Source organism: Octopus sinensis, linkage group LG6, assembly GCF_006345805.1.
Source record: "Octopus sinensis linkage group LG6, ASM634580v1, whole genome shotgun sequence".
NCBI lineage: Eukaryota > Metazoa > Mollusca > Cephalopoda > Octopoda > Octopodidae > Octopus > Octopus sinensis.
In genome coordinates, this window is record NC_043002.1 from 83939628 (window position 1) to 83957353 (window position 17726).

At 37.4% G+C, this 17726-nt stretch overlaps 1 protein-coding gene and 1 long non-coding RNA gene across 2 annotated transcripts in view; one reads left to right on the forward strand and one right to left on the reverse strand.

Moving 5' to 3' along the window:
• The window catches only part of LOC118763981, a 22660-nt gene extending 13854 nt beyond the window's left edge, over nt 1–8806 (reverse strand). Inside the window, exons 1-2 of the long non-coding RNA XR_004999751.1 lie at nt 8653–8806; nt 1385–1392 (exon numbers count right to left, since the gene is read on the reverse strand). This is a non-coding gene — a long non-coding RNA (uncharacterized LOC118763981). The remainder of the gene's footprint in view (nt 1–1384; nt 1393–8652) is intronic.
• Nucleotides 1–17726, forward strand: part of LOC115212951 (pyruvate dehydrogenase phosphatase regulatory subunit, mitochondrial) — a 64374-nt gene that overhangs the window by 11686 nt on the left and 34962 nt on the right. The window contains exons 2-5 of the mRNA XM_029781804.2: nt 6140–6270; nt 12984–13065; nt 14113–14194; nt 15876–15957. Of these exons, the coding sequence (XP_029637664.1) occupies nt 6140–6270; nt 12984–13065; nt 14113–14194; nt 15876–15957 (377 nt within the window). The remainder of the gene's footprint in view (nt 1–6139; nt 6271–12983; nt 13066–14112; nt 14195–15875; nt 15958–17726) is intronic.

Consider the following 17726-nt stretch of genomic DNA (forward strand, 5'->3'; position numbering starts at 1 on the left):
GTATTCCAGCCATGAACATTCTGTCCATTTTTTTAACATAAGTACAGTAAACTGTACTTATGCCAAAAGCTCCTCCCCTCTTATGACTCACTTTCATCGTACTTTCTTTTTAATTAGGGATATATCTTGCATTCATAAAGAAATCACTTAATCTATATTACATTTTGAAAATTTTCTGTTTGGAAGTTTTAATATGAAAATATCCCATTAGTAAAGTAATTCTTGTAACCCAAGACCATAATAATACTTAATTGGTTTTATGTGGATTAAAGTATTATAGAACTGTTGTCTCTCAAATTCTATCTTTTCTATAACGATGCTTACTTTCTTAAACCTTTAACATGCAGATTACTCTGTCAAATGTAATGCTTGTTTATTCACATAGTTTTTTAATTAATCATGCATTATCTTGTAACTCAAATATTTCAAACATGTGAATGTATATTTTTAGAATGAAAATTGTAGGGTCGGTGTGAGAGCCAGTTTTAACATAAAACAAGTAAAATATTGGAACAGATATCACTGGTTCATGTATCCACTTTGATATAATGGGTGGGTTGTGTTAATTTTTTCCTTTTTTTGTTTGGAGGTGGAGTCCATAGAATTTTGGTAACAGAAAGAATACAGCAAAAAAAATTCAGTGACATAGCTACTGCAACGTGATTTGGAAGTTTACTTCACAATCACATAATTCTAGGTTCAATCCCAATGCTTGACACTTTGAGGAAATGTCTTCTTTCATAACCTCAGATTGACTAATGCTTTTCATTGACAGAAACGTTAGCACACCGGGTGGAATGCTTAGCAGTATTTTGTCTGCCGTTATGTTCTGAGTTCAAATTCCGCCAAGGTCGACTTTGCCTTTCATCCTTTCAGGGTTGATAAATTAAATACCAGTTACGCACTTGGGTCGATGTAATCAACTTAATCCCTTTGTCTGTCCTTGTTTGTCCACTCTATGTTTAGCCCCTTGTGGGCAATAAAGAAATAAGAAACTCTATTTACCTACATTTGCACACAAATACAAATAGCACAGGTGTGGCTGTGTGGTTTAGAAGCTTGCTTCCCAACCATTTGGTTTCAGGTTCAACCCTACTGTAAGTGTCTAGACATCATGTGTTGGTTGTGAAAGAGCATCACCATCATACAAATGTTGTTACTCGTTTCCTGAAAAACATGTCTAGCTATGGGAAAATATTGGAAACATGAGAGTTGGCAACAGGAAAGGCATCCAGCCATAGAAAATCTGCTTTAATAAATTACTTCTAATCCACACAAGCATAGAAAAGTGGATATTAAACGATGATGATGATGATTTTGTGTGTATGTATGTTTTTGTACTTCGTACTACAACCATCATGTGTGCCTTTATCGGCAGTATGACCCTTGGCCCTCCTAAAGTACAGAAATATCAGTTTCACCACAGTTTCAGATTAAAATTCTTGTAATATATATTAAAAAATGTAATTTTATATATATTACAAGGTTCTTCAGGGTTTTGGTGGGGGGAAGGGGGTTCTAGGACACTTCTCTCAAGATCTCTAACTTTCTTCAACCTTATCTTTTTCCACTTTTCAGATAAATAATGTCAGATATCAGGCTAACTCAGCAATTGAAAAGGCAATGTTGTAATTGTTGCCTTAAAAGTACAGTATAGTGATACAGAGATAGCTCACTTCCTGAAAGTTGCTTGATTTATCAAAGTTTGAAAGAAGATAGAAGCTGCTGACAGGGATCCACCAGCAGCTAAACACAAAACACATGCACAGAGTCCTAATACCATCAGAACTCATAACTTTGTACAAAACAGTTCAAAAGCTAATCGCTAAAATCCCCGGAATGCAGTCGGAGCCTTGGCAAAAGACCTCAAGCTTTCAGACTGCGCTATCAAGAGTTCTGTATGAGAATGTCCTCTACAAGTCATATGTGATACAAAGGGCAGGGGCAGTTTATGTTGGATGTGACAAGAGAATCATCCAATCCATGCAAAGTGCTTGCTGAACAAGTTAAACTACTAAGAGACTAGAATGCTTTGGTTTTTCTCCAATGAGAAAAACATCAAACAAGCCTAAAGGGTAAACTGAGGGAAGGACAGATGGTTATGCAGAGACCCAAATGAGGTTCCAACGGTCATGCATACTAAGTTTCCAGCAACTGTTATGGTTTTGGAAGTCTTCAGCAACAGGGCTTAAGAGTCAATACTACTATCTACGCAAAGGTGTTGGAGAAAGTTGTGAAGCCCTGGGTAGATAGAGTTTGCAATGGAAGACCATACATCTTCCAACAAGACCCTATGCCACCTCATAAGGCTAGTAGAAACCAAGTATGGATGTGTGGCAATCCTCATGATCATATTCCCCCAGACACGTGATCTCCTAGTTCACCAGACTGCAATCCACTAGACTATTATGTATGGGGCATAGTCGAGAGGAAGGTCAATCAACTCCCCAGTAACACCATACAATCCCTCAAGTTCACCATGTCCAAAATTGATAAAGATCATCTGATTCAAGCATGTCAATGCTTCTGACCCCATATTAAAGCAGCCATTGATGGTAATGGTGGAGTCATTGAACAGGTGTAATAAAAGGATTCTCAAGATTATTTCTACTAATTTATTTCAAATACAGCTTTGGTGTCTGTGTTGGTGACACATAAAAAGCACCAACCGATCGTGGCCATTTGCCAGCCTGCTCTGGCCCCTGTGCTGGTAGCACGCAAAAAGCACCCACTACACTCACGGAGTGGTTGGTGTTAGGAAAGGCATCCAGCTGTAGAAACACTGCCAGATCAGACTGGAGCCTGGCGCAGCCTCCTGGCTTCCCAGACCATAGAAAACCATGCCACAACAGACAATTGGAGCCTGGGTAGCTCCCAACTGGTCAGCTCCATGTCAAACCATCCCACCTGTGCCAGCATGGAAAACGGATGTTAAATGATGATGATGATTAATATAATTGATAAAAATTTTTGAAGGTTGAGTCCCAGCGCAGCCACAGGCTAAAACTAGTAAAAGAATAATATTAACTGAATTTGTTATATACAACAGCTAAATCTCCTCCAGTTTTGGGAAAAATATCTAGTGATATACTATGAATGTGTTAGTATTGAGTATGTTAGGGGACTAAGGTAATAACGCTTCTATATTCTCACTATCTCGAACACACGCATGTGCACATGCACACACACACACACACAACACACACACAAGAAAATTAGTGGGGTGCTGCTTCAGAAAATTTTTAGCCATTGTTTTAATATTGTGTACAAGGAAACAAACATATAAAAAGAAAATTTATACATAAACTTCATTGGTTTGCATTTTAGCCACTGCTGGGTAGTGTGTTTAATTTGTTCACTGTACACTGCCACAAACTCCCCCATCTTTTTCAAAAATACCCCCTAAATCACAAAAATAAGTGGGGAGAAATGTGCCCTATTTTTCAAATCCTGGCAGCAACACTGAAGCTGAAAGTAGGATAATAATCTAATTCTACACTTTATCACCTTCAAGAATATAAACATGTTTTTAAGCACAACACATGCGGAGACAAAAAGAAACACCACTTTTCACCTAGCACTGTTGTCCATGCAGTGCTCTCTCTCCCTAGTGTGAAGCTTCCTATCTCGGACATGTGAACATGTGCACAACAGCCAAACGCCGCATCACTGGAACTGTGAAGCACGCGGTCCTATACAAGGATTTTTGTATTGTTTTCACAAACTAGGAGATGGCTACTGACATTAAGCTTAAGGATTATATAATGTACAAGTATAAAGAAAGAATTAAAGAAAACAGGACTCATTATATTGAATTTTATTGATAATATTGAGTGGAAATAGGGGATGCTGCAGTTCCGCAGTTCCTATACATGAGCTGCCACTGGTGGGAAGTATAGTGAAGAGATAAGTATACATACAGTGTTTGGGTCAAACTGTTTACTTATCTCACTTTCTAAATAAATATTGTCATAAATGACACATTTTTACTATAAAAACAACTTTCTGTTATTTACTCTTGGGTAGGGCACCTGTTTTCACTGATATGTTGAGTTGAATTTAAATAGAAAAATCATTAGGCTGCATATTTAAAATCCCAAGTAATTGGTAAATGCTATGAAAGTAACTTACGTTATCGATCCTAACATTCAAATTCAGAAAGGTAGTGTTTCTTTTTGATTCTGCATGTGTTGTGCTTAAAAACATGTTTATATTCTTGAATAGGATAAAGTGTAGAATTAGATTATTATCCTGCTTCTAGCTTCAGTGTTGCTGCTAGGATTTAAAAAATAGGGCACATTTTCCCCACTTATTTTGTGATTTAGTGGGGGTTTTTGAAAAACAAGGGGGAATTTGCTATGGTGTTCAGTGAATTTATATTCTTGATGGCATCTGTGCTAGTGGAGTGCTAAGAGTACCATACGAGCGTAATTGTTGCCAGAGCAACAAGCTGGCCTCCGTGCCGACGGCACATAAAAAGCACCATTCAAGTGTTATCGTTACCTGCGTCACCTTACTAGCACTTGTGCTGGTGGCATGTGAAAAACATTCGAGGAAGGTCATTGCCAGTGCCACTGGACTGGCTCCTGTGCAGGTGGCACATAAAAAACACCATTTGAGCGTGGCCATTGCCAGTACCACCTGACTGGCCCTCGTGCCAGTGGCATGTAAAAGCACCCACTGCACTCTTGGAGTGGTTGGCATTAGGAAGGGCATCCAGCTGTAGAAACTCTGCCAGATCAAATTGGAGTCTGGTGCAGCCATCTGGTTCGCTAGACCTCAGTCAAATCATCCAAACCATGCTAGCATGGAAAGCAGACGTTAAACAATGATGATGATGATGATGAATGGGGTAAAGTGTAGAATTAGATTATTGTCATGCTTCCAGCTTCAAAGTTGCTGCTAGGATTTAAAAAATAGGACACATTTCCTCCACTTATTTTGTGATTTAGGGGGGATTTTTGAAAAACAAGGGGGAATTCATGACAGTGTTCAGGGAACAAATTAAACACACTACCCAGCAGTGGCTAAAATGCAAACCAATGAAGTTTATGTATAAATTTTCTTTTTATATGTTTGTTTCCTTTTACACAATATTAAATATTAAACAGCTAAAAATTTTCTGAAGCTGCACCTCAACTAATTTCGAACTAGATCAAAAAATATTGGTTTCAAATTTTGGTACAATGTCAGCAATTTGAGGGGAGGTGCTAAGTCGATTGCATTGACCTTAATGCTTGTTTGATGTGAGAGAGTGCTGAAAAGTTCTTGGTTTTAAGGGTACTGCAAAAGGCCTGGCTGGGGACCCAACTTTCCTCAATGCTTGTTTGGTACAAGGGAATATTAAAAAGTTCCAAGTTTTAAGGGTATCACAAAAGGCCTGGTTGCAGGCCCAACTTTCCGAGTTCTTTTACAGGGCTCAGAAAACTGAAGGATCACTGCAATAAATATGTGAATCTGAGAGGGAATGTGTTGAATAAAATCATAATTAACTGATCCTCCTGTATTTTCTTTTACCCAAATCCAGAAACTTTTCATCACCCCCTTATACTTGACTCCAAAAAGATTAAAGGCAAAGTCAACCTCGGTAGAATTTGAACTCTAAACGTGAAGATGGACGAAATGCTGCTAAGCATTTTGAATGGCATGCTAACCATTCTGCTAACCTTGCCATCTTAAAATTTCAAAAAATATTGCAGATATTTATCTAGAACAGCAATCTGTTTTTTCAATTGTATCTTTTCTGGTGAATGTATTGATTACATATGAAGTTAAAAGTATTCTCGTGTTATGTTAACTGCTGCTATTTATAAAGTGACTTCTGCATGTTTTGCTGTGTGAAAAATACTGTTTGTCAACCTGGAAATATTATGTTGAGCATAAAATCAGATCAAAGTGCTGTAATATGTTTCCTACCATGAAAAGTAAATAGATTTATATCCAAAATAAATGGGAGAGCATTGCTTTAGAATAAGTAGCTTAATTTCCAGATTCAGAAAGCATTAGATTTCTCAACATCCCAACATCAAAGTTTTTCTGTCTGCCCAGTTTAAAAAGAACAAAATGATAAATATCCATGCTTTATTTTTTCTTGTTTTCTTCATAAAAATATGTGTTTATTTCTTTTGAATTTTAACAGGATTGGCTGTGGCACAAGTTGGCATGCTGCAGGACTGGTTGGACAAATAAGAAGTCGCAAAGTTCAAACTGACATTTGTACATATAGCAGGAATCTCTACAAAAGCTTTGAAGACCAAGGCCACAGTGTTGGTTAGTATCTTATTTTAAACATTGATGGCTTGTTATAGCTGTTGTTGTTGCTGTTTGATTGATTTAAGACAGAAGTAATGACAAAACAAATTTTGTTAATATTTTATATTGTCTTCAAACTTAACATTCACTTTCAATGAATGTTATGCATGAAGACGATGGGTCCATTCTTTAGTGAATCATTATCCATCTTGGTCCTGCTTTATGTCTTTTGTAATGTCTAACATTGTGAGATCTAACTTCAATATTTCTTCCTCTGCTTTAGGTATCTTCCATTGTGTTGTAAAGCAGTCTTTTACCCCTTTTGTATATCACTCTGACAGATGTTGTTATATTCCCAAAACATCAATAGAATGGTTCTATCTGGCACTGTATAACCCCCCAGTCATACAATGTTATTATCCTCAAAGGGTTGGATCATTATAACATCCAATCAGTATCACAGTGTAATTTCTATATCAGCACTATCTACTCAGTCTACTCATACTCTTGACCTTCCTGACCTTCTCCTGTTGACCAGCTACTGGCCTATTTATAATGGCTGGCTATCACTTTTTAGGGGTATAGAGTTTCACTATACAGCACACTACCAGCCCATGATGTTTCTTTACCCAGCTCTCATCAGCTAATCGTAGCATGTAGCTATAGCAGTGTCATGATCATTCCTGCACATGATAATCTTCAGTAACCATTAATAACCACTGTATTTTTTTACCTTCTGGTTCTACACAATAATTATGAAACTACATGAATAATCTATACAACAACAATAGCAATGAAATAACTGCTTCTACCATAAGGAATATCAAATGCAGAGGAAACAGGTTGGCATGTAGTTCCTCTCAATGACAAAAAGCAAATGTGTTCAGCAACTATAATTACTGATACAAATTATGCAGATGATATAATTGTTACTTCTAAAACTACCAAGGAAGCACAGCTCCTGCTTCAACTAGACAAGGAAGCTGAAAAACAGATAGGACAGCATAAGACTGAGTTTGTGGTTTCCAGTCAACCAGAAGAACACATTATATCATCAAAGAGTGCAAACTTAAACATGTAAATGACTTCAAATATCTGGGATCATGGATGGAAAGCTTGAAGACGGACTGTGAAATGGGAATCAAATTGGCATGGTCAGTAATGAATAAGATGTCTGTAATATGGAAAACAAATATCAGATCTTTTCAGTTTGAACGGCAGTTTTTAACATAATTTCTAGGTAACTAAAAAATTTTAAACTTCGCATACTGGTAGAATGTGTTTATAAAACATCTTTTTTCTTTTGGCTTTATTGAGAAAATTCTATAGTTTGTAAGATATTTGATGTTTTTTTTCTTCAATTTCTGCAATTTCAACCAATCAATGACGTCCATTGAGGTAAAAAACATTCCGTGCCGTATGAATATGTCCCTTGTTTAAGAAACAGATTGGGTTTATTTACATTTCTGAAGAAAAAAAGATACCCTTCCCCCCCACCCCTAACCCTAAAACAGATTGAAATACAATAGATCGATACTAGGGTCATAATTATGGGTGACAATTTCATAGGACACCACTAGAAAAAACTGCCGGTCAAACCGAAAAGATCCCAAATATCTATCTCGTGACCTCAAATTACAGTTTTCTTGAGTCGTTGTAGAAAGCATATTGATGTGTGGATCTGAATGTTGGACACTTATAACAGCAATATGAAACAAGACAAAAGGAACACAAATCAAAATGTTGAGGAGAGTGAAATATGTTTCCTGGAGGTTACATTTACTGAACAGCATATAATTTGGAAATATAGCATTGTTAACAGAAACCCTCAAACAACATAGGCTTATTTTTATAAGACTCTGTTGACAAAGGAAGGATTAAGTTTTACATCAGTTTTTACTATAGCACCAGTCACCATGATAGATCGTTAGCCACTACACACACGTTTTTTCTTTTCTTGTTTCTCTCCTTTTTTTTCTCTCCTTGTTTCTCTCCTTTTTTTTTCTGTGTCCCTTTCTGTAGAAGAGTGTCGGCTCGAAACGTAAAAGACTTTTTCTATTCCTGAGCATTATACTAATACATCTGTTTGTTTTGTACACCACCTGTCTTCGTCTTTTGCTTTTTTCGTAAACTCTCCCTATTACTATAGAAACCAGTACATTGTAAAAGAAGAGACAGATGTTGTCAACCAAATGTGCAGTTGTAGGAAGACACAAGCCTTGAAAAAGGAAACTGTGTTGCAGAAATGTTGGAGAACAGGGAAGCACGTAAGGGACTGAACAATGGAATATGACATGAACAATCAATATGACATGATGCAAAAATACAAACACAAAACTATGGATTTAAGGGGAATGGTTCATTGCATCAGCTTCAGTAATTGGTTGATACTTCATCAACAATGAGGGTGGAAGATATTAAGCGACTAGAATCCTTCGATCACCTCTGTCTATGCCGGATCCTTCATGTCCGATGGCATCATTTTGTCTCCAACAATTCGGTGCGACACCAGTGCAGAATCACCTCCTTCCGACAAGTCATCCTAACGAGACGTCCGCGTTGATTGGGTCATGCCCTCCGTCATCAACCAGGAGAATTCATCTACAAAGCAATTGCCCCAGCTCCCCTTCAGGGTTGGCGAAAGTGATATGGTGGACAACGAAAAACCTGGCTGATGACAGTCAAGGCTGATCTGGAACCCAACCTAGGCCCCCAAATCTACGGTATTCGCCGCTGGAATAGGGAGTGGTTGGAGATCATGCGGTCATTAGCCTCAAATCGCCAGGTCTGGTCAGCGTTTGTGAGAGATGCAGCATTGAGGATGAATGATGCCAGCTCAACCCACCCCGGGTAAATGCTGTAAGAAGAAGAATACTTCATCAACAAGGAAGGATGAAAGGCTTCAACAAGATTTGAACTGATAAGGCAAAGAGCCTGAATAAATACTGAGTCATTTGTCATAATGTCATTTTGACACTAATTCTCCTAATCTACTGCCCTAATGATACTGATAATAAATTATTTTGTTGTTAGAGAAGCAATGAAGGAGAGTGAACATTATGTGTACACAATATGAAACCATGGAGTGGAGAGGTTATGTCATGTGTAATAGAATACAACAGATGAAAACAACCAAAATATGTCATCAAAAGTAAACAGGCACCTAAAAACCAGTCAGAAAGCTCACAGATCCTGGATTTTAATTATAATTTCTTTATCATATCATCATCATCATCATCGTTTAATGTCCGCTTTCCATGCTGGCATGGGTTGGACTGTTTGACTGGGGACTGGTGAGTCAGATGGCTGCACCAGGCTCCAATCTGATCTGGCAGAGTTTCTACAGCTGAATGCCCTTCCTAATGTCAACCATTCCGAGAGTGCAGTGAGTGCTTTTACGTGCCACCGGTACGAGGGCCAGTCAGGCGGTATTGGCAACAGCTACATTCAAATGGTGTTTTTACATGTCACCTGCACAGGAGCCAGTCCAGCGGCACTGGCAACACCCTCGCTTGAATGTTGTTTTTCACATACTACAGGCACAAGTACCAGTAAGCAGCCCTAGCAATGATCATGCTCGGCTGGTGCTCTTAGCACTCCAGTAGCACGGGTGCCAGACATGCGGTGCTGTCACATATATATATATACATATATATATATATATATATATATATATATATATATATATATATATATACATGTCACATATATATATATATACATGACCGCGTGTGTACCGTTGGCAATTTTTTTTTTCCTCCGTCTTCCCTTCTCTGGATCTTTCCATTTCCTATGTTTCTGATGAAGAGCTCCGCTCGAAATGTAAAACCCTCCTTCCCTTCCTTCCTGAGCATCCAATAATACTATATTTGTTCCACATCCTCGCGTTGTTGTTTTCTCTTTGTGTTTTCATGTTTGGATTAACTTTATATATATATACACACACACACATACATACATGCATACATACATGCATACATACATACATACATACATACATACATACATACATACATACATACATACATACATACATACATGCATGCATACCACCACCAGGAATGTGGATGAACAATTCTATTTAATAGAATATATGTTACCTTTCTGGAATTCACAGTTACAAACTAACAGAAATCAGCATTTATTCAACCAAATTTCTAAATCTGAATAAAACTCTACCATTGTCACTGATAGGAGTGTCTCCCATCAACTACAATGGCAGAATGTGATTTGTGATTTGAATTCTGGTTGAACAAATGTTGCATTCTGTCGTCCTGGAACCTTGGGTTCCAGAAAGGTAATATGAATTCTGTTAAAAGGAGTATGTGGCCTGGTGGTTAGGATGTTGCACTCACAATCTTGAAATTATGGTTTCAATTTCCAGACTGGTGATGCATTGTGTTCTTGAGTAAAACACTTCATATCCTGTTGCTCCAGTCCACTCGGCTGTAAATGGGTAACCCTACGATCGACTGGCATTCTGTTCAAGGGTACTATTGGACTGCCTTGCCAGCAGGATGGCATCACTCAAAAACTACAACAATATGAGGAAGCATTGTGACCAGCAGGGTATAGCTACACCTAATATTTTTGTTAGTACAGTGATACATAACGTTTGTAGGTCATAGACACATATATATATATATATGTATGTATGTATGTATGTATGTATGTATGTATGTATGTATGTATGTATGCATGCATGTATGCATGTGACTGTGTGGTAAAAAGCTTGCTTCCCAACCACATGGTTCTGGGTTCAGTCACACTGCATGGCACCTTGGGCAAGTGTTTTCTCCTATACCCTCAAGCCAACCAAAGCCTTGTGAGTGGATTTGGTAAGCAGAAACTGGAAGAATGCCATTGTGTGTGTGTATGTGTATATATATATATATATTATATATATATATATTATATATATATATATATACGTGTGTGTGTGCATGTATATATTTGTGTGTGTGTATGTGTGTTTGTCCCTCCACCATCACTTAACAAATGATGCTGGTGTGTTTATGTCCCAGTAACTTAGTGGTTTGGAAAAAAATACCGATAGAATAAGTGCTAGGCTTACAAAGAATAAGTCCTGGGATCGATTTCTTCGACTGATACCCTTTGAGGCAGTGCTCCAACATGGCCACAGTCAAATGACAGAAACGAGTAAAAGAATACACACACACATATATATATTTCAGAACATGGCAACATTAGATATCATTTGACTGTGTGGTTAAGAAGTTTCTTTACCAATCACATGGTCCTGGTTCAGACCCACTGTGTGATGCCATGGGCAAGTATCTTTTACTGTAACTCCAGATTGACCAAAGCGTTGTGAATGAATTTGTTAGATGGAAACTGAATGAAAGAAAGGTATGTGTGTGTGGATTCAATTCATATTTTCTCTCATCTTCATGTGTGGTTGCTGGTTGTAAATAATGATCTTGCAAGCAAAAGATGTTTTGTTTGTTTTCAATCTTCTGTGTAAACCTGTCCAGCCACAGGGAAATATTACCTTGTTTGGAAACAGGTTTGGCCATAGAAAGTCTACCACAGTGAATTCTTTCTGATCCATGAAGTTTGGAAAAATGGACATTAAAATGACAGATTCTAACAAAGCACTTTTATTATCTCAAATACTTGTAGGCATGTTCTCCAAAATGTGCCAAATTCTTTGTGATTATAGCCAAGGCCTATATGAGTGGTGGAGACAGTCAAGGGCCAAGAAAACCAAGGAAGGACATACGAATATTTGATAGGCTCTTTTCTCAAAACAACAATCTCTCCCTTTGAATTTTCAAAGGATCTGCCCCTGGGGTCCAAAAGCATTTTTGTTCTGTTTTACAACCTATTTCACTCAGAACCCCTGATTATAACACAAGGCATGATCGATATTATTTTTATATTTCTGAAATCATAATGATTTCTTACATTAGTATATTAGTATATTAGAGAGTATAGTCCATTCAATTGATCCCTGCATAATTACTTCTGATTATCTTATGGACCCTGGTTGACATTGGACAAATGAAAAGTAAGAGTGAATTTGGCAGTTTTTTTTTTTTTTTTTTTTTTTTTGTTATCTTGTTGATTCTGTCTGTTGACTGCTGTACTCAGTTTATGGATAATCCTTTCAACTATAGGCACAAGACTTGAAATATTGGCAGGAGGAAGTAGTCAATTACATCATTTCCAGTACTCAACTGGTACTTATTTCATCAACCCAGAAAGGATAAAAGGCAAAAAATCCACATCAGTGGAATATGAACTTACATGCCGGTGGCACGTAAAAAGCACCATCCGATCGTGGCCGTTTGCCAGCCTCGCCTGGCCTCCATGCCGGTGGCACGTAAAAAGCACCATCAGACCGTGGCCATTTGCCAGACTTGTCTGGCACCTGTGCAGGTGGCACGTAAAAAGCACCCATTACACTCATGGAGTGGTTGGCGTTAGGAAGGGCATCCAGCCGTAGAAACATTGCCAGATCAGACTGGAGTCTGGTGCAGCCTTCTGGCTTCCCAGACCCCAGTTGCACCATCTAACCCATGCCAGCATGGAAAGCGGACGCTAAACGAGGATGATGATGATGATGAATGTAAAACTAAAAGAAATTCCACTAACCATTTTGTGTGATATGTTAATGATTCTGCTAGTTTGCAACTCTTCAATTTATGAATAATATGCAATGTTACTCTCTCTGTCTCTATCTCATTCTTTCCTTCTTTTTTTTTCAGGTTGGAAGCAGTGTGGGAGCTTGCAATTAGCTCGCTCTAAAGACCGACTCATCTACTTCCAACGAGCAGAGGCTAGAGCCAAGTAAATATTAAAGTATATTTTTTTTTTGCCAAATTGTACATTTATCCCTTTGTATAGTGGCCCTTCTTGTTGATGTTAACTCCCTCTCAACTGTATGTTATCACTCTTATAAACTGGTTCTAATTGTAATAACTAGTAAGTGGTAAATATAGTGATAAATTAAATTAAATTATCTTTTTACATTTTTAATCCATACTGGTATGGACTGAATTGAATTATCTCAGTTTGTGCTTGTTTTTATTCAGAGTTATTATCCTCTTAGATGGACTGAGGAAACCACATCTCTCTCATACATTTTAAGTTTGGCATGATTTCTATGGCTGGATGCCCTTCCTAATCCAACCACTTTACAGAGTGTAGTGAGTGCATTTTATCATAGCATTAGCACCAGAGAAATTGTCATGCCTTTATCAAGTCTAAGAGTTCTCTTGAATCTATGTCTCCACTTATTTACCAATCACTTTACAGAGTGTACTGGATGCATTTTATTGTGGCACCAGCCCTTGTGAGGTTACCCTGTACCTTGCAATGGAAAACATTCTGTCACTACTCTACAATGTCACCATCAGTACACAGCAATGTGACCAATAGAGTGAGTAGTCGCAGGGCCGGATTAAGACCCATAAAGGTCCTAAGCACATTAAAGATTTTGGCTCCCCCATATATATGTCAGTCAATATATAAAACAATAATAGCCATAAAATATATTTTTATTTTTTAAAATGAGAAAAAACTAACAGTAAGATGGAAAATAATGTTTATTTTTGTATATTTCCACTTTATTTATATTTGAAAGGTTTTCACCTTTTTTTTAAATTGCAAAGTCTTTGATCAGATCCTCGCTATGAACACTTTGAAATTATATTTCCGATCATATAAACCACTTCAAAACTACCCTAGGTTACTGTGCCTGTATAAACAATATAATCAAACAAAATAGCTAATTAACTTTAAATATCTTCTTTTTTGCATCTTTTTATTTGTCTGAAAGACTGACTAAAAGATAGCTATTTGACAATACTAAATGTTATTGTTATTTACTCCCAGACAAAATGGTCCAGAAGCACACATTATTACTGCTAAAGAGGTTAAAGATAAATGTCCAGAAATCCGTCATGAAGATCTCGAGGTAACTAATTCTTTCTTTGAGTTGGTTCTTATTCAAAGTTATTGTCCTCTTAGATAGGTCAGGAGACTATGTCTTTCTCATGTTTTTTTTAATTTTCATTTTGTTTTGTTTTGTTTTTAAAGTTTGATATGGTTTCTATTTCTGGATGCCTTTCCTAACGCTGACCAAATTTTTAAAATATCTATTGTTGCTACTATCAGCACCACAAATAGGATAAGGATCATCATCAACTTATCCATATTTTGAGATGATTGGAAGGATTTACATTTTGCAAACCCATATCCTTGTATACTTTCACCCTTAGATTCTTCTATGCATGTCACCATGTTTTCTAAGCTAGGATCCTAACAACTACTCTTGTAAATATGAACAATTGTCACAACATGGGACAAATTGCCTTGCAACATTCAGCTGTTACTATTGGGTTGTCTGGAAAGTTCATGCCAATTTTTAAAGGAAAGAAAAAAGTCAATGAATACATGCCATAACATTTTTAATCAACCAAATATGAACCATTGTTTTGCACAATGCGTCTCCATCTTTCCTTTAACTTGAAAATACCATCTTCCCAGAATTGAAGTGGTTTCATGGCAAAGAATTCATCAAGGTATCTTTTTACATCATCCAAGGAATTGAAATTTTTACCATTAAGAGACCTGAATAAGTGGAAATCCCAAGGAACAATATCTGGTGAATATGGAGGGTGGGGTAACACATCCCAGCCAAGCTGCATCAATTTTTGTCTGGTTCCCAAAGCATCAAGTGCCGAAAATGAACTTTTTTATCTTCCGGACTTTCTTATCTTCCATTTTAAAGGGTTACAGAATTAACACAGGTTATAGAAACATAAACCTTCTTCCACAAAAAGATAGCTTAAACTGTGCTCTAAATGGAGGTGTAGTCAAATCCTATTTTATGGACTCAACCATGTTCTAAAATAAGTCGAAAGGTAAGCTACTATAAATCAGCACAAATTTTCCGGACAACCCAATATTTACATTCTCTGCATTCAAAGTTTGCCAAGGTCAACTCCACCTTTAATCCCTTCAGGATTGATAAGATAAAGTAACTTGCTAAGTGCAATTTAATGTTCCTATAAGTGAACCCTAGATGTGGGTAAATTTATGATAGAAGTCTAAGATACCAAGTGATCTATTTTGGCCTAAAATAACTTTGTTCTAACAAATCATGGTACTTTATATACAATGATCCTCATATATTACAACTGTCTCATCTTAAAGTATCATTCATTGCTGTTAAATGGTTATTTTCTCTGCTAGTTTTCACTAGTCCTTTTGCTAATTTCATTCAATCATTTCTGTATTCATGAATTTCCCTAATAATTATTTTCTCACTTTATAGCTAAATTTTCCACCTCCCCTGTCTGTTTGTCACTTTCATTCTTTCTGAAGATAGACACACATACACAGACACACACATATATATTATCATCACCATCCCACCCATGCTAGCATGGAAGGCAGACATTAAACAACGATGATGATGATATGATGATGATGATCATCATCATCGTTTAATGTCTGCCTTCCATGCTGACATGGGTTGGATATATATACATATATATAATATATATATACATAAATGTATTTATGTATGTATGTACACATACACGCACATGCACACACATATAAAAGATAATTTTTCTCTTTCTCTCTTTCAGGGTGCTTTATGGGTACCTGGTGATGGTGTTGTTAATCCTACTGACCTTCTCATGGTCTATGCTAAGCTAGCAAAAGAAAAAGGTGAGTCATTTCAAGAATTCTTTACCGCTTTGACACTTTTGTAGATGCACAGGCATGGCTGTGTGGTTAAGAAGCTGACTTCCCAACCATGTGCTTTTGGCATATACGGTTTTTTTTTTTTCTTATCTTTCAAAGAGAAGTCAGTACCCATGACACTTTATAGGGCCTACAAGAATGGTGCAAGAGGAATGTTAGCATGCCGGGTGAAATGCTTTGTGGTATTTCATCCGCCACTGTGTTCTGAGCTCAAATTCTGCCGAGGTTGACTTTGCCTTTCATCCTTTCAGGGTTGATAAATTAAGTACCAGTGGCGCACTGGGGTCGATGTAATCAACTTAATCCGTTTTTCTGTCCTTGTTTGTCTCCTCTGTGTTTAGCCCCTTGTGGGTAATAAAGAAATAAGAGTGGTGCAAGAGGTTTGATCCAGTTACTTGTTATAAAATGAGGTTCACAAAAGGTACCCAAAGTACTGCACAATGCTTTCAGTCTACATTTCACATATGTCGTAGCTTAATTAATGCTCAGAATGCAAAAAGCTTCAGCAAATATGCAGAAGCATCTGGGATGAGTTTTTTTTTTAGTTCTACTCAGCCACCATCCTGGATTGCTGCTTTTTTATCAACAGTGAAAGGATGAAAGGTACAGTTGGCTTCAGTGGGATTTGAACTCAGAACAAATAGAATCAAGACAAATATAGTAAAGCATTCTGATGTAATCTCCAGGGATACAGGCATCCAGCAACAGGACCTCCGCAATGCTATGATGGACTGTGAAGTCTGGCGTAGCATGGTAAATTCCATTGCCTCGACCACGGCCGAACAATGATGATGATGATGTGGGTGGATACACATGTGTCTGTGTTTCCTTGCACAATATTTTAATTTAAAAACAAGAATGGCATGGCTCTGTGGTTAAGGGGCTTGCTTTGCAGTCATGTGGTCTTGGGTTCAGTTCCACTGTGTGACTTCTTAGCCAAGTGTCTTCTGCTACAGTCCTAGATCAGGTAATGCATTTAGAGTGAATTTGGGAGCTGGAAACTGTGTGAAAGCTTGTTATATAATGTGTGTGTGTGTGTCTTTGTGGTTGTTCCCCCTTCAACACTTAATAATGGATGTTTATTTGTTTACATCCTCGTGACTTAGTGGTTCGGCAAAAAACTCCAATAGAAAAAGTACCAGAGTTAAAATTAAGTCTGACTCCAAAGAATGAAACAAGTAAAAAACTAAAAAAAAAGATGAATAAAAAAATAATCTATTCCTCTTCACTCTAAATTGAATTGTATGTATGCGTACAAGTATGTGCATGTATATATGCATGTGTATGTGTGCTTGTTTGCATATATGTGCATGTACAAGGTGTAATGGGTAAATTGTTGCCATTTTATATTTTTAATTTAAAGCATGTGGTTTGTTTGTTTTTTTATTTTGTTAACTACACTGTATGGTAGAGTCAGTTGGGCAGTGTCTGTAAGAAAAACAGCACCCATGACACAATTCATTCTGCCAGAAATTTGGAAACGGCATGCTGTCACACCAGAAGCTCCAATATGAACATTTCAGAGTGTTTGGGTGTTAATCTGAGGACAGTGCAGAGGATTTGGATACCTAAAAATCAAACATCCAGTCAACATCATGGTGTTTCGAATGTTCACTAGTGATGGCAACATTCTACTTCCATTCATCTTCCCACACGGCCTCAGACTCAAGACACAGGCCTACATCAAGTGCCTGGAGGAGGTAGTGCTGCCCTGGGTCAAGAGGGTGACTGCT